The 19,031-nt window shown below is 45.6% G+C and overlaps 2 protein-coding genes across 3 annotated transcripts in view; both read left to right on the top strand.

The window, feature by feature from the left end:
- TMEM237 (transmembrane protein 237) overlaps positions 1-1,766 on the top strand; it is a 42,397-nt gene extending 40,631 nt beyond the window's left edge. The window contains exon 11 of the mRNA XM_059726257.1: positions 618-1,766. Coding sequence (XP_059582240.1) covers positions 618-685 — 68 coding nt within the window. The 3' untranslated portion in view covers positions 686-1,766. The remainder of the gene's footprint in view (positions 1-617) is intronic.
- Positions 1,767-4,641: 2,875 nt separating this feature from the next.
- C2CD6 (C2 calcium dependent domain containing 6) overlaps positions 4,642-19,031 on the top strand; it is a 72,921-nt gene continuing 58,531 nt past the window's right edge. For both annotated transcript variants that reach the window (XM_059727070.1, XM_019492357.2), the window contains exons 1-3: positions 4,642-5,878; positions 9,585-9,636; positions 10,303-10,454. In XM_059727070.1, the coding sequence (XP_059583053.1) occupies positions 10,356-10,454 (99 nt within the window). In that variant the 5' untranslated portion in view covers positions 4,642-5,878; positions 9,585-9,636; positions 10,303-10,355. The remainder of the gene's footprint in view (positions 5,879-9,584; positions 9,637-10,302; positions 10,455-19,031) is intronic.

Here is a 19,031-nt window from a genome sequence, read left to right as displayed (position 1 = left end):
ACTGCAACTGAAAAAGCACATGATTATATTAGAAGGGTGTTTGAAAATACAATCAATCCAGCCACGTGCTGAAATGTGTTTTTTCCAAACTAAAGTGTGCTTTTAGCTAGTCAAAAGTCCGCTGCACTCTGCAGTACAATATAATGGTATTCCAGGTAGCTAATTTGCCTTGTTAATTAGTCTGCCTAGCGTAAATAGCCTGCGCAGAGCTCTGTGCTACAAAAACTATGCAGTTTTAGTATCGGACTTCATTTTGGTCCTTTATATCTCTTCAGTGCACTGAAGTGTACTGTGTGCAGTGTAGACATACCCCAGAATGGTTTGAATTCCAAACTAGAATGTGCTTTTTGATTCTAGCATTTTTTAAACTTTCTTATGTTCATTTGGCCAGTAAGTTTTGTAATTTTCTAATTTTAATATTTCCTTCAGCCTAAATAGGGGGAATCCTGCTACTGTGTGGGATTAATTGACATCTGAAATAATTTATGCTATATGTGTTGATATTAATCTTTAAAGATGAAGAGGCAGTTCAGTGGAAAGCAGGAGAAAATATTCTTTAATAGTTTGTAGGCTTTTAAGTAGAAGGTCTTTAACATTGTGTTCTTTTTCTTTTTCAGAACTGATGTTTCAGGATGAAGTAGAAGAATTTCCTCCCTTAGATAAAACCTCCAAAGTCCAGTCATAGTGCAGAAATGCATCTTCAAATATACTAGCTATGACTGATGGTGTAATGCATCATGTATACTATACCTTTTGTATATGTTTTTTACAAAGCAAAATTTGTATTTTTGTATAATGTACATATTTGTTATGGTGGATCTTTTATTTTAACTATGCTATTTTTTAAATTTACCAAGATACTTGAAAATATGTCTATACAATTTTTATAATGCTTTTCTTTTCTTTTTTTGATAAAGCAAAGTCTTTCTAGTGAATAGAGACAAAGTAGCCCTGTAAACCTACTACTGACGTAGCCAGTGACAGAGACTGATGGGGTGCATCGACACATGCAATTTAATGTGCTTATCGCTCTCGAGTCTATTGCTTATGGGCATGCCATTTGAATGTACGGTCAGGACTGCAGCACACTGAGCTGGGTTGGAGCAGCCCAGGCTGGCAGGAGGCCCTGGGGGACTCAACGTGCTGCGGAGGGGCTGGCTGGGACATGAGGGTGCTTCAGCATAGGGCTAGCTGGCAGGCAGCCCCTGCGCTGAAGCATGCTCATCCCCCTGCCAGCCAGGGCAGTGCATACACTTGTGCTACTGTGGAGTAAGAAAATTTTTTTAGTACTTACTTATAAGTGTTGTCCTGCTGCAGAATAAATTAGTTTACTCCATGCTAATAGAGGCACCTGTGGCCATAATTGTATTGTTCATAGCTCTTTGTAAATTAAGAAATGTAGATTTCAGCTGTGTTAATAAGGTTCTTGGTCTGTACATTTGTAAGTGGAGAATGTTTGGGGGTCTTTTTTCAGAGCAATTTTATGTTGCTTTGTGTTGCACTCAGCATGTTTTGGAAGACAGCTGGAAACTTGTTCCTAGGACTAGTAATAGAATAGTTTGTCTTAAAAAAAACCCCAAAAACATCCCAGGTATTTGGAAGGAAACGCAAGCAACCTTAGTGCCTATGGAAAAGTAGTGAGGTTGAAACTGGAAAGAAAACCATGCTTCTGAAGAAAAAAATAAGGAAATGTTGCACAATTTTTATATGCTATTTTATTGAAACTAATTTTTTGCATCATCTTAATAAATGAAATATGGACATGAGTGAATTTATAAAGGGAATGTAGTGGTCTAGGCACAGAATGGTCCAGAGGGGGTGTAGCAGCATGGATGCAACCCCCTTTCTAAACACATGACAGAAGAGGCAGCTGGGGGCTAAATGAAACGAGATAATTCTACCTGAATTAAAAGTAGGTGCTCCATTACTTTCGGCCACATCCTAAGGAATCTGTTCTGCTGCTGATAAATTTAACAACTTTGCTGTTAGTGTTTGTGAACATTGTGTGGTCTCTTAAAAAAAAATCCATACGACTAAGTTCATGGTTGTCCCTGTTTAGGTACACTACAGAGAAGTGCAGGACACCCTTCCCCATAGGCATTAGTTACATTACAGGCAACTGCAATACTTGCCTGCAAATGCTGGGGAAGATGCTGGCAGTCTGAGCCACAGAAGAGATGCCCTTGGAATATAGCACGCTCCCTCTTTGCCCACTTGCAAGCATATCTGGTGTTCAGGCCAGATACCTCTGTGACAGTGCAGCTGCTGCTCCTCACCATGCTATTTGGCATGACACTTTGTGCAGACGTATTGGGTTGGGACCTACCAAATTCATGATTTTGTGATCTTTGTGGAAGTTGTGAATTGGTAGTTCCCCAGTGAAAAAGTCCAGTCCCTGTGAAAAAGTACGGGGACCATGAAAAAGCAATATAATGGGGGGGTGGGGAGGGAGCTGCAAACAGGTGGGAAGTCCTGGCATCCTGAAGCGGGGGGAGGGGGAGATTCTCAGAGGAGTGCCCCTCTCCCTGCCCACTCCTTGAGTGGCTGAGAGGCCCTGGAAGTCTTGCCCCTTGCTGGAGATTGACAGGTGGCCACCTGTCAACCTCCAGGAAGAGGCGGGACTTCCAGGGTCCCTTGACCTATATATAGTCTACTTTGTTTAGTCCATAACAGACGTATCAGAATTGCTGAACATTGCTACATTTGTGAATAATAAGCTCCTTAGAAAATCTGATTGCTTTCAGTTGCTGCGTCTGGGAAGCCTTAGCCTTTAGATTGGTGTTTTTCAACCTGTGGTCCACAAACCCCTGGGGGGCTGCAGGCTGTGTCTGAGGGGTCTGCGAAAGATGACTGTGTTAAATCAAAAGCATGTGAATACCCACACTTGCAATTCAGAGGGGCCCGCACCTCTATTTGAAATTTCCAAGGTGGTCTACATTTCCATTTGAAATTTTTTAGGGGTCCGCAAATGAAAAAAGGTTGCAAACCACTGCTGTAGAAAATAAGGGGGGAGTTCTGAAAACTCAGAATAGCCATAGACACATCATCACTGTTTCTAACAAATCTCAGGGACAAAAAGGGTGAAAAAGTGTACGGAATAAAACCTACCTGATTTAATTTTATAGCAACATTTCTGCTAACAGCTGGCCTTTCCCAGTTCCTCTTGGAAGGGCTGTGTCTTGTCAAAACATTGCCTGTGTTCCTTCTTTGCAAACTAATAGCCAGTGACTATCTTATCAAAGCTGATCTTCAAACCAGACTTGCTTTTCCAATTTACATTTTTTGAAAGGCCTGATATTGATGCATCTGTTTGCCTACTCCTGTGTATTGACATGTGTTCCTGTGAATATGTATTAAACTCAGATTAGCTTGAGTTGAGCCAGGGATCTATTAGCCTTGCAGCTTTTTAAATGCGCACAGGTGTCAGCTTCCCCTTTGGCCCATTTAGGATTTTGCTAAAACCAGTTTCCATTGAGACTCTCCTGTTTAACTGTGGTTTAAATGAGACCTTTTTTTCCAGTTAATTCTTAAACCAGTTCAAGACAGGTTTGAGAAGCAGCCTTTTATTGAAGAGGAAAAAAAAGTGAAATATTTGTAATGGCCTTAATTGAAACACTGGGGGTGGGGGGGGGGTCTGCAGGGGAGGACCGGGTTTTACTGCTGTCTTGCTGTGTTTAGTGCGAAATGCTGTGGCCACCCACGTTGGTGCCAAGCGACTGGAAGGGTTGTTAAAGGCGGCATGAAGAAGTGACTGGGCGGACTATTGAAGCGATGGCTAAAACGTCCGCCCGCCGTGGCAGTGCTTTCCAGAGCAAGAGCGCGCGCGCGCGGGGCGCAGAGGGGAGCGCAGGTCCCGAACGCACCGCGCCGGGCTCCAGGGGCCGTGACGTCACGCGCGCCAACGGGCGCTGGAACGCGGCCCCCAACGGCCGCGCGGGGCGGGGCGGCGGCCCCGCCATGCCGGACTCGGGGGCCAAGGAGGGCAACTCCGGGCTGTCGGCCTTCCTGACCAGCTCCGTGGAGTCCATGCAGCGCTGGGCCAGGCTGCGCGGCAAAGCACAGGCATGGTCACCGCTGAAGGGGTGGGGGAAGTGCTGCGCGGTGCCTAAGCAGGGAGCAAGGAGTGGTGGGGAGCAGCAGGGAATGCACTGGTGAATCCCGCAAGGAATTTAGACCGGCTGCAACGTGCAAAGTAATTGCCACGCCGTGCAGAGGTCCACCTCGCTACCCAACCAGCCACGAAGTTAGTGCTTAACAGCAGAGGTGATCGTAGCAGAGTGCGGGGCCCGGACGTGGCTGGTGAGCAGCTGGCCCGGCTCTAAGGGGCCCCAGCAAAGCACGGGGCCCAGGGCAGTCACCCCATGCCCCCCTGCCAGGACAGCTCTGCTTGACAGTGTGTGGCAACTTCACATTTGGTTTCTAGCCAGCTTGAATTTGAACATGTGGCAGGGCCAGCCGAGCTCACCCAGGTCCCAACTCCCTCAAGCTCCTGTCAGGGAGCAAGGCTCTGGAGTGTGGTAATTGCCCTACTCTAGCAGACTTCATTGTCTCTTGTATCAGCATCCCTGTCCTTAAAAATGATGGCAGGGGTGCTTTAACTAAAGCTCGTTCAACGAACTTTAGTTAAAGCCCCCCTGTTGTCATTTTTAAGCACAGGGATGCTGATACATAAGACACTTCAGGCACTTTAATTGGAGCAGCTCTCAGAGATGCTCCAATTAAAGTGCCTCCCCTCTCCAGGAGCACATGTATAATTGCCCTATGGTAGGAACTAGTTAACCAAAGGAATCCCCAAAGTTGCCACTTCACACCCTCACCTGCAACTTGCAGGAGCAATATCCAAAACGCCTATAATCAGGATGTCAAACTTGCCTTGTGCTCCGGGCAGGATCCAAACCATAGCGCTCTCTTTGGGCCAGATCCAGCCCAGGGCATACAGCAGCAGTCCATCTCCAGCATGTTGCATATGGTGGCTCTAGCATGGGATGGTGGCAGGTTTGGCAGCCAAAGAGGTAGGGCTGCTGTGGTGGTAACAGGCAAAACAGATGGAGGGTGACACGGGCTAACCTGTAAAGACTGGTATTGTCCTCGCTTTTCCTTCTGCAGCTGATTGCCATGTCCATCAGGGCCAGGAGTCCCCAGATTCTCCAGTAAGGGTGCACTCTCTGGCCATGACCCCCAAATTCCAGAGGCCCAGTGGGCTGGATCTGGCCCACAGACCATATATATTTGTCACCTCTGCCTAGAACATACAGGTTAAAGAAGGGAAGATGAGGGCACTACCAGTATCCTGCCACTACAGTGATAGGAAAGGAGTTAATGGTTGTTCAGAAGATCTAGATAAAGGGCTTTACCCCTCACAACAGGAAGGCTAGGGTTGCCAGCTCTGTTTGAATCTGTTCCAGGAGGTTTCTGTAACGCCAACACAACACAAATGTGTCCATGTGCTTGCATATATCAGTTATGGATTACGGTGTGTAGACTTTACATAAGGAAGGCAAATGCACATATTTAATATTTTATAATATTAAATCTGTTAATCCCCCAGGTGACCCAGTAAAATCCTGAGGGATTAACAGATGCCTTGCATGCTACAAGAGCTACTTTTATGCCCCAGTCTGGAGGACTGCATATATATAACTCCCCATCATGCCCACTGATTGATATATCCAGACTCCTTGTCCTATCAAATTTCCCTCCCATGAGCTATGCAGTTCAGTCAAAGGAGATGTGGCTTTCTTGTCCTCACCACTTTGCTTGGTGCAAAACTGTTCTTTTTCTATTTTTTCGTTAGAAGCTGCAGACAGCTGTGCAATTGTCTGATAAAAAACCTGGACAACCTTCTGATGTTTACAGTTTAGTACCTTGTGGAGAAGTGGTATGTAGACATTAGGTAGTCAAGCTATGATTGATGGTACCTGGAAGACTGGTTGACAGTCTGTGGGTGGTCACATAGTGCAGCCTATTTTTCCATGTTTCCAACTACAAAACGGTATTATAATATTAGGGCAGTCTTTAATGCATTTTAGTTAAGTTATTCTTTTAATTGGAACCCAAATATTATACAATTAAAGATCGGAAGGAAGTTGTTTGACATTGTAATACAACAGGGTCTGTTCGATAGTCTCTCTTTAAGATTTTTACAAAATAAAATGTTTGAGAAACCCTTCATCAAAATAGTTCTGCTTTACTTATGGAAGCTTAATAACTATAACTATGCAGTAGTGCAATTTTTGCCAAAATTTAATTACCTTATATTTTTAAGTATCATTCAGGAGAATGTTTGAAAATATTCTGTATGCCCAAAATTACGTTATTTTTTTCATGTCACCGATACAAAAGATTTTGCATTCTACATAAGCTTTTGCATTCTTAGCTGCAAGTTAAGGATGATCATTGTCCAGTTTATTGATGAAAATGTTCTTTGCATTATACGGTAGTGCAGGTTTCCCTTGCCAACCACGGGGATTAGGTTCCTGAAAGTTCCTATGATTGGCAGAATTTCGGGACCTGGGGAGCAGGGGCTGTGAGTGAAGGGTGAGGAGCACCAGCAAGGCTGTGGGGAGGGAGGGGACAGTGAGAGGCATGAGCACGGCCAGGGGAGCCAGGGAGGGTATTTTCGGACTGTACATCGCCTCCACCCCCCTGAAGCATGGATAGTCAAAACCATGATTGGCAAGGGAAACCTGTACACGAGGCTCCTGAGGAAGATCAGGGATCTCTCTGCTAAGTGCTGTACAGGTGCAAAGGTAGCCATGGCCCCTTTCTTCAAAAAAGTATGGTCTCTTCAAAAAAGCAGCTAGAGTCTCTTTTTACACTTTCAGATCAAAACACATATCTACATATCAGATTTATGGTTTTGGTCTCTTTAAAAAGGCAATTTTGTATCACTCATCCAAAATATATGCAACTTTAAACATGCTTCAGTACTTTGTTTTTACAGCACAGTGTACTTCTGCCTAAAGTGCCTGTTTGGGTTGCTTTGTCACTGTTTGCAAAGTCCCCCAAGAACTACAGTTTTTTCCATTTTTGTACATTGGAGTGCTTTGTTACTTTTAAAATCAGACTTCTAAGTTGTTATTGTTTCATTTTTCTTCCTCTTATTTCTGAAATTTTTATGTCTTAAAGAGGCAAGAGTTTTTGTGGGTGATACCTTTTATTGGACCAACTGCATGTTTGGTATAGACTTGGAAAAGCATTTGGGTATCATAGTACCCTTCTTTGGGTCTCTGGGAGAGAAGCAGGTACAGCAGAGCTAAATAGCAGATGGAATAAGGGCTTATGTAAAACTCCTTAGGTAGGGGCTTTGTTGCATAGGACACTTAACACATGTTTTGCCTGGGACTGTAGTAAGCATTACTATACCATATTAACAGTGAGAACATGTTCTAAGCAGTTGCATGGTAATGCTTACTACAATCCATGCCCACCCTGGGTATGGCTGGGATTGAGTATGGCCCCATTCCCTGGGCACTAACTCTGGCATTGGTTGCCACAGCTCGTACGTCTGCCTGTGAAAACTTGCAACAGCTATGCCTAGAGCCCGCACCTTTCCTGCCATGTGCCTGGCACTTCCCAGCCTGGGAGTGTCTGCCCCTAGTATGCTGATGTGAGCCAGGTCTCTGCCACTGACAGCAGGTGGAGGGAGGCATGAGAAACCAAGCCCAGGAGAGCGTGCTGTTCATGCCACTGAATCTGCACCTGCTGCAGGATCTGCAGGGCAAGTCAGGCCCGTCAAAGTCTTGAAACAGTCCCAGTGTTGTGTCAGAGCTGGGACTGACAATGAACTGGAGTCTTGATTATTGGTCCCAGCCCTGGCATCACACTGGAGTCTTGAACTTCTTATCTCTGTGGAGCAGTCCAGTGATAGCTGAACATATGTCACTTAATATGATATGGAGATAGTCCTCCTGTGAAAAATTGTAGCTTTGCTATGATACAGTTGCACTTAGCACATGTTTTATTGCTTGAGCACCTGGACACTTGTTTTAAGTGCAGTTAACACATCCTAAATTTCATTTGTGACATGGCCCTAAATTAAAGCAAGATATAAGGGAAATTACCAAGGAGCCTACAGTCAAGAGAGAGACAGTAAAATCTGATAAATGGAAGAGCAAGATCATTCAGGAGCATTGTTATCTTTTGTGAAGTGCAGAGATTGGTGAATATTAAGTAGATTATAATGGACCATGAAGTCATAGAGCCATAGAGTATAGGGCTAATAGTCCTCCAGAGGTTATCTAGTTCAGCCTCCTGCCTGAGGCAGGATCATTCCCATCCAAACTATCCCATACAAACCATAATCTAAACTTTATATAAATCATTGTGTTATGTCCTGGGTTGCTAGTGTCCAATATGCTAATGCATTTTTGTTTCCAGTGAAAGTGTTTTGTAATTTCCCTTGAGCATAAAAACTATGAGATTGGGAGTGATTTTTTGTCCTTGAAAAATATTCTCTTACCTATTTTCTAGCATCTCTGTCCTTTATCTTTTTTCTGTGATTGTTCATTCCGGTGCATAGTTTTTGACTGATTTCACTCTCATAGTTTCCATGGTTGTAAGTATGGCCTTCTCAGGGAGGTGGTCAGTGTTCTAGATCTTGTTGAGAGAATCTGTTGTGTCTTGTTGCTTTTTGAGTGACAAGTTGTTTCAGGATGGTTTCTATGAATCCTGATAACTCTTCAGTGAGAATACCGGAGTTGAATATGGTGGGACTGCCAGGGTTACCTTCACTGTGATTCTTTGGGAGCATGTAAAATGTTCCTGGCATCTGAGAGTGGGGAATTATTAGAAGTAGTTTTTTTCCTGAGGTTGATGTAGAAAGGATTTAATAATGTTTTCCAATTTCAGAGTGAATACTGGTGTGGTGTCCTTCCAAAGTTCTTTATAGGAATTAGTGTCAGAAGGTTGTCTGCTAACCTCATTGATGTAGTTTTGATGACTGAGGGTGACAAAAGCTCCTTCTTTGTCTGCTGGTTTGATTGCTGTTTTGTTGTTGGATTTTAGGGAATGCATGGCTTTTCTTGTTGAGCGTGAGAGGTTATGGTGGTACTGGCTTTTGTTGAGAATTTAATAGTTAGCTTTTTTCCTGAAAAATGCAGTAGCTCAGTGTATGGTTCCATCCTCTGCTTCTCTCCCAGAGACCTGGGGAAGGGTCCTGGAATACCCAAAACCTTGTCTAAGTCCCGGGTAGTCCAATTGACAGCCTGCAAGTTGCATGTAGCCTCTGAATGATTAACATGCAGACAATGACTGCCAATGACATTGGCAGCCAATGACTAACATGCATTGGTTGCGAGTTGGGCAGCCCTGATTTAAGTGAAGCTGAGTCAGGATTTCCCAAATTGTCTCAGTGGTTGAAGAAAGAAGGTTTCCCACTATACGGGGTTGTTGAAAATGTGGGGGGGATTTGGAACGCTGATGTTTCTTCTAACCATTTTGTAAGACAAAGTAATACATAAGACACATTTACAAGTGATTTCCTGTATTATAAGTGTCTACAAAATAGATGATTGTCACCTTATAGAAAATTTTAATATTTTTGTGATTAATTTATTGCTTGTCCTTTTTTTTAATTCTGTTAGGTTGGTTGCTTAGCTGTTTGTGTGAAGTTATGCAAACATTTTACATCAAAATGTATCCTTTTTCTGATTCTTTTCCTACCTTCCATCCCTGACAACCATGTTTTCCTCTATTTTTTCAGGGACAACACCATGAGTAACTTTGAGTAGGGGTGATATAGGTTCTTGTTATTCAGTGTAGAACAGCAGTTCCCAAACTCTGACAGATTGCGCACCACCAGTTTAAAACAATATAACTTTAAGTACCACTAGCAAATTTTTCAGTTCAACCTTAAGTACCACCAGCAAATTTTTGTTATATAATTATAATAAATCTGTTAATGTGAACCACTGACAGGTTTTCTGCATACCACAGATTGGGAACCACTGCTGTAGAAGATAATGGTCTCTTTCTTTAGGGCTTGACACCCATTGAATATGTAAACTGAGCAGGAATTTATTGCTGAGCCAGTGTCCAGTGATAGTCACTGAGTAGACTTCTTTGTTTGTTGCGTGTTTTAGAAAAAGAAGACAAGTTTATGGGGGGGAACTATTTTATTTAGAAAAGCAGTCCAAAAGCATTACCTAGCTTTTATCAATCAGATTAGTGCACACATGGCACAGAGATTAATCTTACTGAACAGTGCTGATCATTTTCATGATGCTACCATTTCATGAAACAGTTTTATTTTTTCAGCTGTCTAGAAAGAGTTATATACTTCCTAAATCTGAGATTATTCAGTTGACGTACAGCAAAACACAAACTTGCTTCTGCGCATTACTGTTAATGGAATCATGAAATGCACAAATCCACAAATTCTCAAAGTGCACCAGAGGAGCTACTTAAGGGATGTTACAGTTAATTTTGGAGATGTGAAATATTTCTCTATACAGGTATTATAACTGTTTCTGCTTTTTAAAAAAATAACATGGTAATGCCAGATATTTAGAGCTTCCTTTTTTAGGACTGGGGAGGAGGAAAAAAACTCATGAACTGTAGAATCTTCTTTATTTGTCAATGTACAAGAGAGTTTATAAAGTAAAACTGCAAGGCAGGCTACAGGTTTCTACCCCCTACCTTAACTTTGAGCTGTAAACAGATATTGCATTTGTTGTGACTCCAGGAACAAAAAGGTCACAGGATTGGCATGTCTATCCATTGTTCAAAGTGGGTTTAAAGAGTGGCCTAATTAACTGCCACTCTTTCACCTACTTCAGGGGTGGGCAAAATATGGCCTGTGGGCCGGATGCGGCCCACCAGGCCATTCTATCTAGCCTGTGGAGAACCTAAAAAATTTAGAAAATTAATATTTATGTGCCCCTGGTTTCTGTCAAAGGCAGATAAGCAAGTAATGTTTGCTGCGTCCCACCGTCCCCCCGCAGACGGCCTGGGACCATGGGGCTGTTTGGGGCTGTGCCAGCGTGGGAAATTCAGGTAAGAGGCAGGGGAGGACCATGGGGATCTCCCCCTCCACCAGCTTGTTCCCCAGAAGCTGCTGCTTGGTGCGGAGGAAAGCAGCCCCCTGCTCGCCACCTCCGGACAATGTTTGCTGCGGCTGCCTGGCTGGAGCCCCCACTGTGCTAGGCTGTGGTGCGGTTGCTTCGCCAATTGCCTCTGTGCTACCCAGCGCAGCAGCAGTGGAGCAGCTGCTGGGCAGCATAGAGGTGGCGGTGAAGCAGCCACACTACAGCCTAGTGGGGCATGGGCTTCAGGTAGCAAACACTGCCCAGTGGCAGCGAGCAGGGGGGGTCGCTTTCCTCTCTGCCGAGCTGTTGCTGCCGTGCCTCAGCCCCAATGGATGAGGAGCTGGCATAGGGCCCAGGCTAGCAGTGGCGACAAGGAATGAGCAGGTGCCCAGCGCAGGGGAAAAGCGGCCGCTCCCCTTCCCCGTGACCGGTGCGGTTTGCTGCAGCCACTTGGAGCCCACTCAGGGCTGCCTGTGCCTGCTCTCCATTGTCACCGCTGCCACACAGGGTGGCAGTGATGCAGTGGAGAGGCAGGACAGCCCCACACAGGCTGTGAGCGGCTGCAGCACAGAGTGCTGGCCATGGGGAGGGGAGCGTTTTTTTTTCGCACTGAGCACCAGCTGGTTCCCCACAGGCAAGCGTGGGGTCAGGGTTGCGCACTGCTCCCTGCCTGTACTGTGGGGCTAGGGCAGGGGCATTGGGAGTGAACGGGTGTGCTAGTGGCAGCCAGGCAGGAGTGTGGGGCCCATGCTGGTGTCCCAGGGCCAGCACCAGTGGGGCCCAGAGCAGGGCGGCAGGAGTGTGGGGTCCCAGCCAGCAGGGGCTCTGGAGCCAGGCCAGCTCCCTCCTCTCCCTGCTGGTGCAGTCCGGCCTGGCTCCACAGACCCCTGACAGCCCGCGCCCTGTGCTCCAACTGCTCCACTCTGGGCCCCACCAGCACTGGCCCTGGGACATTGGTGCAGGCCCCATGCTCCTGCTCACTTCCACTCTGCCCCCCCCCCGCCACTTTCCTCACTTTCCTGCCTGGCCACTCTGCACTACATGGCTCCCATACCTACATCCATACCCACAGACACACATCCCCGCAAACCCCCATATGCAATCACTTCTGCATATACACCACAAATACCCACCAATCAGGAAAAAAAAAAGTTTTTAAAATTAAATTAAAATATATTTTTATGGGTGTTTGATTTTTAGTATGTTGTTTGTTTTTCCCCAAGATGTCAAACCCTCTTCCCTAAAGGAGTACTTCCAGGGGCAAAGGGAGGGACTTCCAGTGGCAAAGGTCAGAGGTTAGGGGCAGGACTTCCTGTCCCAAGGTGGTGACCAGGGGGCGGGACACCTGTCAAGGGGCGGGGCTACCCATGCAGTCCTTGACAGCTTGCCAAAACTCGGTAAGGGGCCCTCCGCCCAAAATAATTGCCTGCCCCTGACCTACTTAGTAAGTGGCCTTAGAAAGCACACGTACATATCAGCATGCCTGGCATTGGTCAAGTGTCCATAGGTTCCCCTGACTTTGCTGGTGTTGGGTAATTTTTCCCTTGGTTGTTCAATGGCATGGCGGAATTTGGAGGGATTTTAGAGTGATTTACTATGCAGCTCAAGCCCCTCATCACCTGCTTGACTTTCCACTGCATTTTTCCTGCCTTCCACCACTGACTGTGACCCAAATCTTCCACTATTGTTGGCTGCTATGGATCTGTATACGGTCATTACTAGGGATGTACCAACTTGACAATTGTGTGATTTTTGTGGAAAATGCAAAATCAGGTGGGCTCCATGAAAAATGGCAGGCTCTGCAATTTCAGTGGGTTCTCTGCAAAAATACCCAAAATACTGACCAGCATGCAGAGAAAAGTGTGGGAAGCCCTGCAGTCTTGGAGCACAGGGGGTGAAGGAGGGAGGACAGAGAAGAGGGCAGGGGGAGGCTGCTCGCAGCAGGAGGCAGGGAGGCTACAGGCAGCTACCCCAGAATCCTGGGCTGGCTGTAGTAGGTAGCTGAGAGGCTACATCAGGGTCCATGGGGCCCCAGCTCAGCTTGTGTACGTGCACCTGCTGCTGGCAGCAAGCCAAGTCAGGCTCTGTGGACCCTGGTGCAGCCTCCTGGCTATCTGCCACAGTTAGCCTGGGACCCGCGTGCTGCTGCTTATGCAGCCTCCCTGCTTGGGGATGGCTTGAAACCCATGGCTTAATTACCTTGTTTAAACCCAGGGAAGCCATTGATCCACATGTTATTAAGTGACTAGCCTAGGGATTGACATGATGCCTCATTCAATGAGTGACAGAAAGGCTTTATTTACTACACGTATTCAAAGTCAAATGAGTCCAAACAAAAGCTAAGTCTAGTAATTAGCTATAGCATGGTGATTTCTCACCAAACAAGCAACAAGAGTGATGGTCTTTCTTCGAGCTTCTCAAGATAGCTGGAGCGCAGCAGCAATTCGTGTCAGAAGAGATTTCTTACTCTTGAAGCACTTGCTTTTAGCTGTTTCACTGCTTTTTTATATCCTTAGTCCAGCATCTTCAAAGCATTATTTTAGTTTTATAAATCAAGAGAGAGAGAGTCCCAAGCAGTAATTGACAGGAAAATCCTGTTAATCAAACTGCTTATTATTGGTTATTAGAATGTTCTAATTTGAATGAATTTCTTTCCTTAGTGACAAGCGGTTATCCATTTCTACTAAATTTGGAACATATTAAGAAACTGATAAACAAAAAGGAAAAACACAAGGTTTGGTGGAGTGTCCTTGGAAAATTAAGGGAACCACTATACAAAACAGAAGTAAATCAGGAGGAGACATCTTTCATATATGGAGAATGACTCTTCCTGTACATAACATCATAACATGAGTTAATTGCAAAAGGAATATTTACTATACTAATTAATCAAGGATATACATTTCACACGGTTACATACCAGACCGCTAGGAGTCTGCTGGAAATCCTCATAAATATAGTAAGATAATCTGGAAGGGATACCTCATTATTTCTTCTCAGGTGGCCTAGCCATGAACTTGCATCCTCTTGCACTTTTTAGTACCATCAGTATTTTGTATTTTAACTTTTGTGAGTAGGCCCCAACTTAGCAGAGTTATCAGGGAGGGAGGTGGTGAAATGGCTTTTGTCGAGCTCTGGGCACAAGGCAAGGTGCGCTGGGTTCTCACTGCTGTATCTTATTGCTGTTGTGTTTTTGGTAGAGGAATGACTGAGACATTAAGTGAGAAGTTAATTTAAATAGCATCAATCGCCACTTAACTGAATTGGAATACAAAACACAGTGACAGTTAAATATGGAGCAGTGACCATCCCAAAAACATCTGCCCGCTTTGCCTCCAGTGGTACCTTTTAACACATCAAACTCATATGGGTAGGTGGGGAGTGAACCATCCTGTTCCCCAAGCACAGCTATTCAGTTTCAGCACAGCTCCAAAATGCAGTTCCCCAAACATTGCACAGCACAGCCCTAAACCCATACATAACAGTGGCCTGCCACTTACTAGCCCTAGGATCTGTCCTACCATGGGCTGGGTCTTCTGGGGCACCAGGTCCTTGTTGGGAGATGGCTGGCTGAGATGCTGAGCATGGGAAGGAAGATCTGGGCCCTCTTTGCCAGAGCCTGGGTCCATTTCAGCTCTGGCAGTTGGCCAACGAGTCCAGGCAGCTTAGCAGAATGGATTAGGATTCCCATATCTGGCTTGTCTGGGTTGCTGTGCTGCCTCGCAAGGACTGTGTGTTTTTAACCATAATCACTTTGGAGTTTTCACCAGTCTCCTGGGAGTAGTGCATGCTTCCATGTCTACCATGTTTTCGGAACTAACTGTGTCACTGATCGTGAAGATGCAGAAGACTTCTTCATAGTGGACATGCATGACCCTGCATGTGCCGAGTGTGGTTGGTATCCTTTGTCTTTGCTGCCTCAGTACCTTGCATTCGGACTGGTATTGGGTCCAGTCACAATCACATCCTTTGGCTGCCATTTCCTTGGCAATCTTTTGATAAACTGCTTTGTTCCAGTGGATTGACTGGAGCACTCTCTGATTCTCAATCTCACCCCAGCTGGCAACGAGGTCTGCTACCTCCTCCTTGGTCCAAGTACTGCCATGTTTGTTCAAATTGACACTGGACGCATTGGACTGAGGAGCCAACATGGAGGGAGGGGGTGTGTGTGTATGAGGGGTATGGAGGTCCTGGAATGGGTCCAGTGGGTCCTGAAGGTTCCTGGTGGTGGTGGTTCAGTGGATGCAGTGATGCTTGTTTCAGGTGGGCAGTGAGCACTAAATAGCTGGCAAGTCATTGTGCAGGGCAGTAAGTAGGTGGGGCAGCTGCTTGGAGTCTGACACCCTGGGCAGTAGTAGAGGACCGTGGCTGGGGCTAGAGCAGTTTGATAGAGTTAAAAAGTTTGATAGAGTTCAAATTGGGACTGAAGTAGTGCACTATTGGATGGCTGAAGGACCAACTGGTCTGCCAGCCCCACAAAAATATTGTGGGGAAACCTATGTTGTGATAATGCTGAACAAACTGTTAGGAAGCCTTACTATACAAACATTTCATGGGGTTTGTCCCAAGGTGAATGGGAAGGACATCAGAATGATTGTGCTTTGTCCCACAAGAAAATATTTGAAAGCTGGGGTCTTGACTATGATAAACCCCCAGGGGGTGCCGCCTCCAGAAGCTGAGCTCAGCCTGTCCCAGAAATCTGTTGGTGAATTTTTGATACTTGAGAACAGGAATGCAGAAGTCCTCCCCTCCACATGAAGAGTATGACTACCCAATCAATATGCAACTGGGAGCAAAGATCCTAGTACAATGCTTTTATGTCATGTTGGAACTCAAACTTTCCACCTTTTGTGAATACCTGCAGAAAAAAACCTGGCCCAGGTATTCATATGAAGATCCCCATCACCTTCTGGAGCCCCTGTCCTCTCTGTCAAGAAGGATGTCCTCTATGTCTTTGTGTCGATTATTGGGCTCAAACCAGGTTACTATTTGTAACCAGTCCCCTCTGCTTCATTCCAAAGCTGCTTGACTGTCCCAAAACTGCTCACATTTTCACTAAGTTTGACCTCTGGGGAGCCTACAACTTGGTGCAGAGCTGGGAATGAATGGAAAGCAGTATTCTGGACTTCGTACCAGCACTTCATATGTTGAGTTACTCCATTTGGGCTCACCAGTACCCCCGCTACATTCCAGCACTTTATTAATGATGTGCTACAGGACCTTCTAGATTAATCTGTAATTGCCTACCAGGTTGATAACCTAATTTTCTCAGGGTATCCTGTCCAGCACTCAGCACATATTTAGACAGCACTGGAAAGCTTGTGCTAAAAGTCTGTATGTGAAACTCCAAAAGTCTGTTTGACCAAACCAGTATTGAATTTCTGAGCTTTATTTTATCTCCCAAAGGCATAAGGGTGGATCTCCAGAACGTATAGGAAAATGTGAAAGAACTTCAGAGATTCCTGGGATTTGCCAATTTCTCCTGGCAATTTATTATTAACTGCTCAAGTGGGAGCCCCTCACCATACTGTTGCATGAGAATGTTCAGTTTTACTGGCTTACAAAAGCCCAGTGAGCTTCTGAGTACCTGGAAAAGTCTTTTATCTCTGTCCCTGTGTTAGGTTATCTGGAACCCACCTTTCCATTTATTAAGAAAACAGATGTATCCAGCACCACATTAGGTGAGGTGGTCTCACAATGACAGGGCCTGGCACAAGTTTTGTATCCCTGCACCTTATTTTCCTGCAAAATTACCTGGCAGAACAGAATTAAGAGATCCTGGACCACAAACCAGAACAGAATTAAGAGATCCTGGCCATCAGAGAGGCTTTTTGGGAATGACGGCATTATCTCAAAAAAGCATGACACAGGGTACAGGTTCCCAGTAGTCACAGAAATCTGTTATATTTTTGCAAGGCTGTCATAGATTTCATAGACATTAGGGCTGGAAGGGACCTCTGAAGATCATCGAGTCCAGCCCCCTGCCCCAGGGGCAGGAAGCCAGCTGGGGTCATAGGATCCCAGCAAGAAAAACATCCAGGTTTCTCTTGAAGGCATTTAAAGTAGGTGCTTGAACCACCTCTGGCGGCAGGCCATTCCAGACCTTGGGGGCTCGGACAGTAAAGAAGTTCTTCTTTATGTCAAGCCTGAAATGGTCTTGCAGGAGTTTATAACCATTCAACCTTGTCATCCCTTGGGGCGCTCTGGTGAACAAATGTTCCCCCAGGTCTTGGTGAACACGCCTTATAAACTTATAGGTGGCCACCAGATCGCCCCTGAGCCTGCGCTTTTCCAGGCTGAAGAGTCCCATAGCTCTCAGCCTCTCATCATAAGGTCTGTTTTCCTGACCTCTGATCATGCATGTGGCTCTCCTCTGGACTGTTTCATGCTTCTCCACATCCTTTTTGAATTGTGGAGCCCAAAACTGGATGCAGTACTCCAGCTGTGGCTTCACCAAGGCCGAGTATAACGGGAGAATTACGTCCTGGTATTTGCTTGAGAAGCATCTATGGATGCAAGCCAGGGTTTTGCTCGCTTTACTAGCTGCAGCATCACATTGAAGGCTTATATTCATCTTGTGGTCAATCCTGACCCCCAAGTCCCTCTTGTCCATAGTGCTAGTCAGCGTAGCACTGCCAAGCCTATAGACATGCTGCAGGTTTTTCCTCCAAAGGTGGAGAACCTTGCATTTTTCGGTGTTAAACACCATTAGGTTCTCGTCCGCCCATTTCCTGAGCCTGTCAAGGTCAGCCTGGATTACCACCCTGTCCTCAGGTGTGGTTTCTTTACCCCAAAGTTTGGTATCATCGGCGAACTTGGCCAGTCCACTTCTGACTCCAATGTCCACATCATTAATGAAGAGGTTGAACAAAATAGGTCCAAGGACAGAGGCTTGAGGGACCCCACTGATCACAGGGCACCATGACAATTGACTTCCATCAACCACCACCCTCTGGGTCTGACCAAGGCCCTCAAGCAGACCCTCTGGGTCTGGCTAAGGCCTTCAAGCACAGGCAACTTCTCTGGGCACTTTTCTTCTCTATTTCAACTTTCAAATAAGATACTAGCCTGGGCCTAGGAATGGAAAAGCGAATGCACTCTTCCAAAAGGCCGAGTTTGACACTGACTCATTGCAGGTACCACCAGAACCTAGCCCTGTTTTTAAACTGCACAATATCATTGGTTTTTAAACTGCACAATATCATCAACTGTGCAATACCATGTTGCTGGCTAATCCGCTGTCCCTGCTTCTTGTTGCTATCCAGAAGCAAATCTCTGCCAAAGAGCAGGCTGCTCACATGGCAACTGCATTCAGTCAAGGATGGGGTCATATTTACCCAGAGTAAGATCTGCATGTCTGGGTCAAGCTAGACTTACCATCATATGCTCAAGCCATGACTCCCTGTTAGCAGGCCACCCTGGAACTAAAAAGACTGATCACAGGCTACTTTTGGTGGCCATACCTGCACAGGACAGTACAAGACTTTGTTTGTTTTTCTGAAGTCTGTGCCTGCACTAAGACGCACGCAAAATCCCTGCGGACTCCTTCAGCACCTTCGCACTTCACCTCAACCATGGTCTACCATCTCATTAGATTTCATTGTATCCCAATCAAACCGTTGCCCTATGTTCCTGCCAAAAAAACCAACTGACTAAAATGGCCTGCTTTGTTCTACATGCAGGCCTTCCATCAGCCAAGGACATTGCCTGATTGAGGTGACCATATAGTTCACCTTCATGGCCTTCCAGACTACATAACATCATACTATATATCTTAGTTTGTCTCCCAGTTTTGTCACAAGAACCTATGCTTGTTAGAGAGACACATCCATTTCTCATCTGCATATAACCCCCAGACAAATGGCCAGGCTGAGTGAACCAACCAGATTTTAGAGCAGTACCTCTGGTACTGCTCCAGTTTCCAGAAAGACAATGGGGTCTCTCTACTAGTGCTTGTGGAGTTTGCAAATGATAACTCTACATATGCCGCAACTGGGAAAAGCC

This window comes from Alligator mississippiensis, chromosome 4 (assembly GCF_030867095.1).
Source record: "Alligator mississippiensis isolate rAllMis1 chromosome 4, rAllMis1, whole genome shotgun sequence".
NCBI classification, from domain to species: Eukaryota; Metazoa; Chordata; order Crocodylia; family Alligatoridae; genus Alligator; species Alligator mississippiensis.
This window is presented reverse-complemented; position numbering and strand designations above follow the sequence as displayed.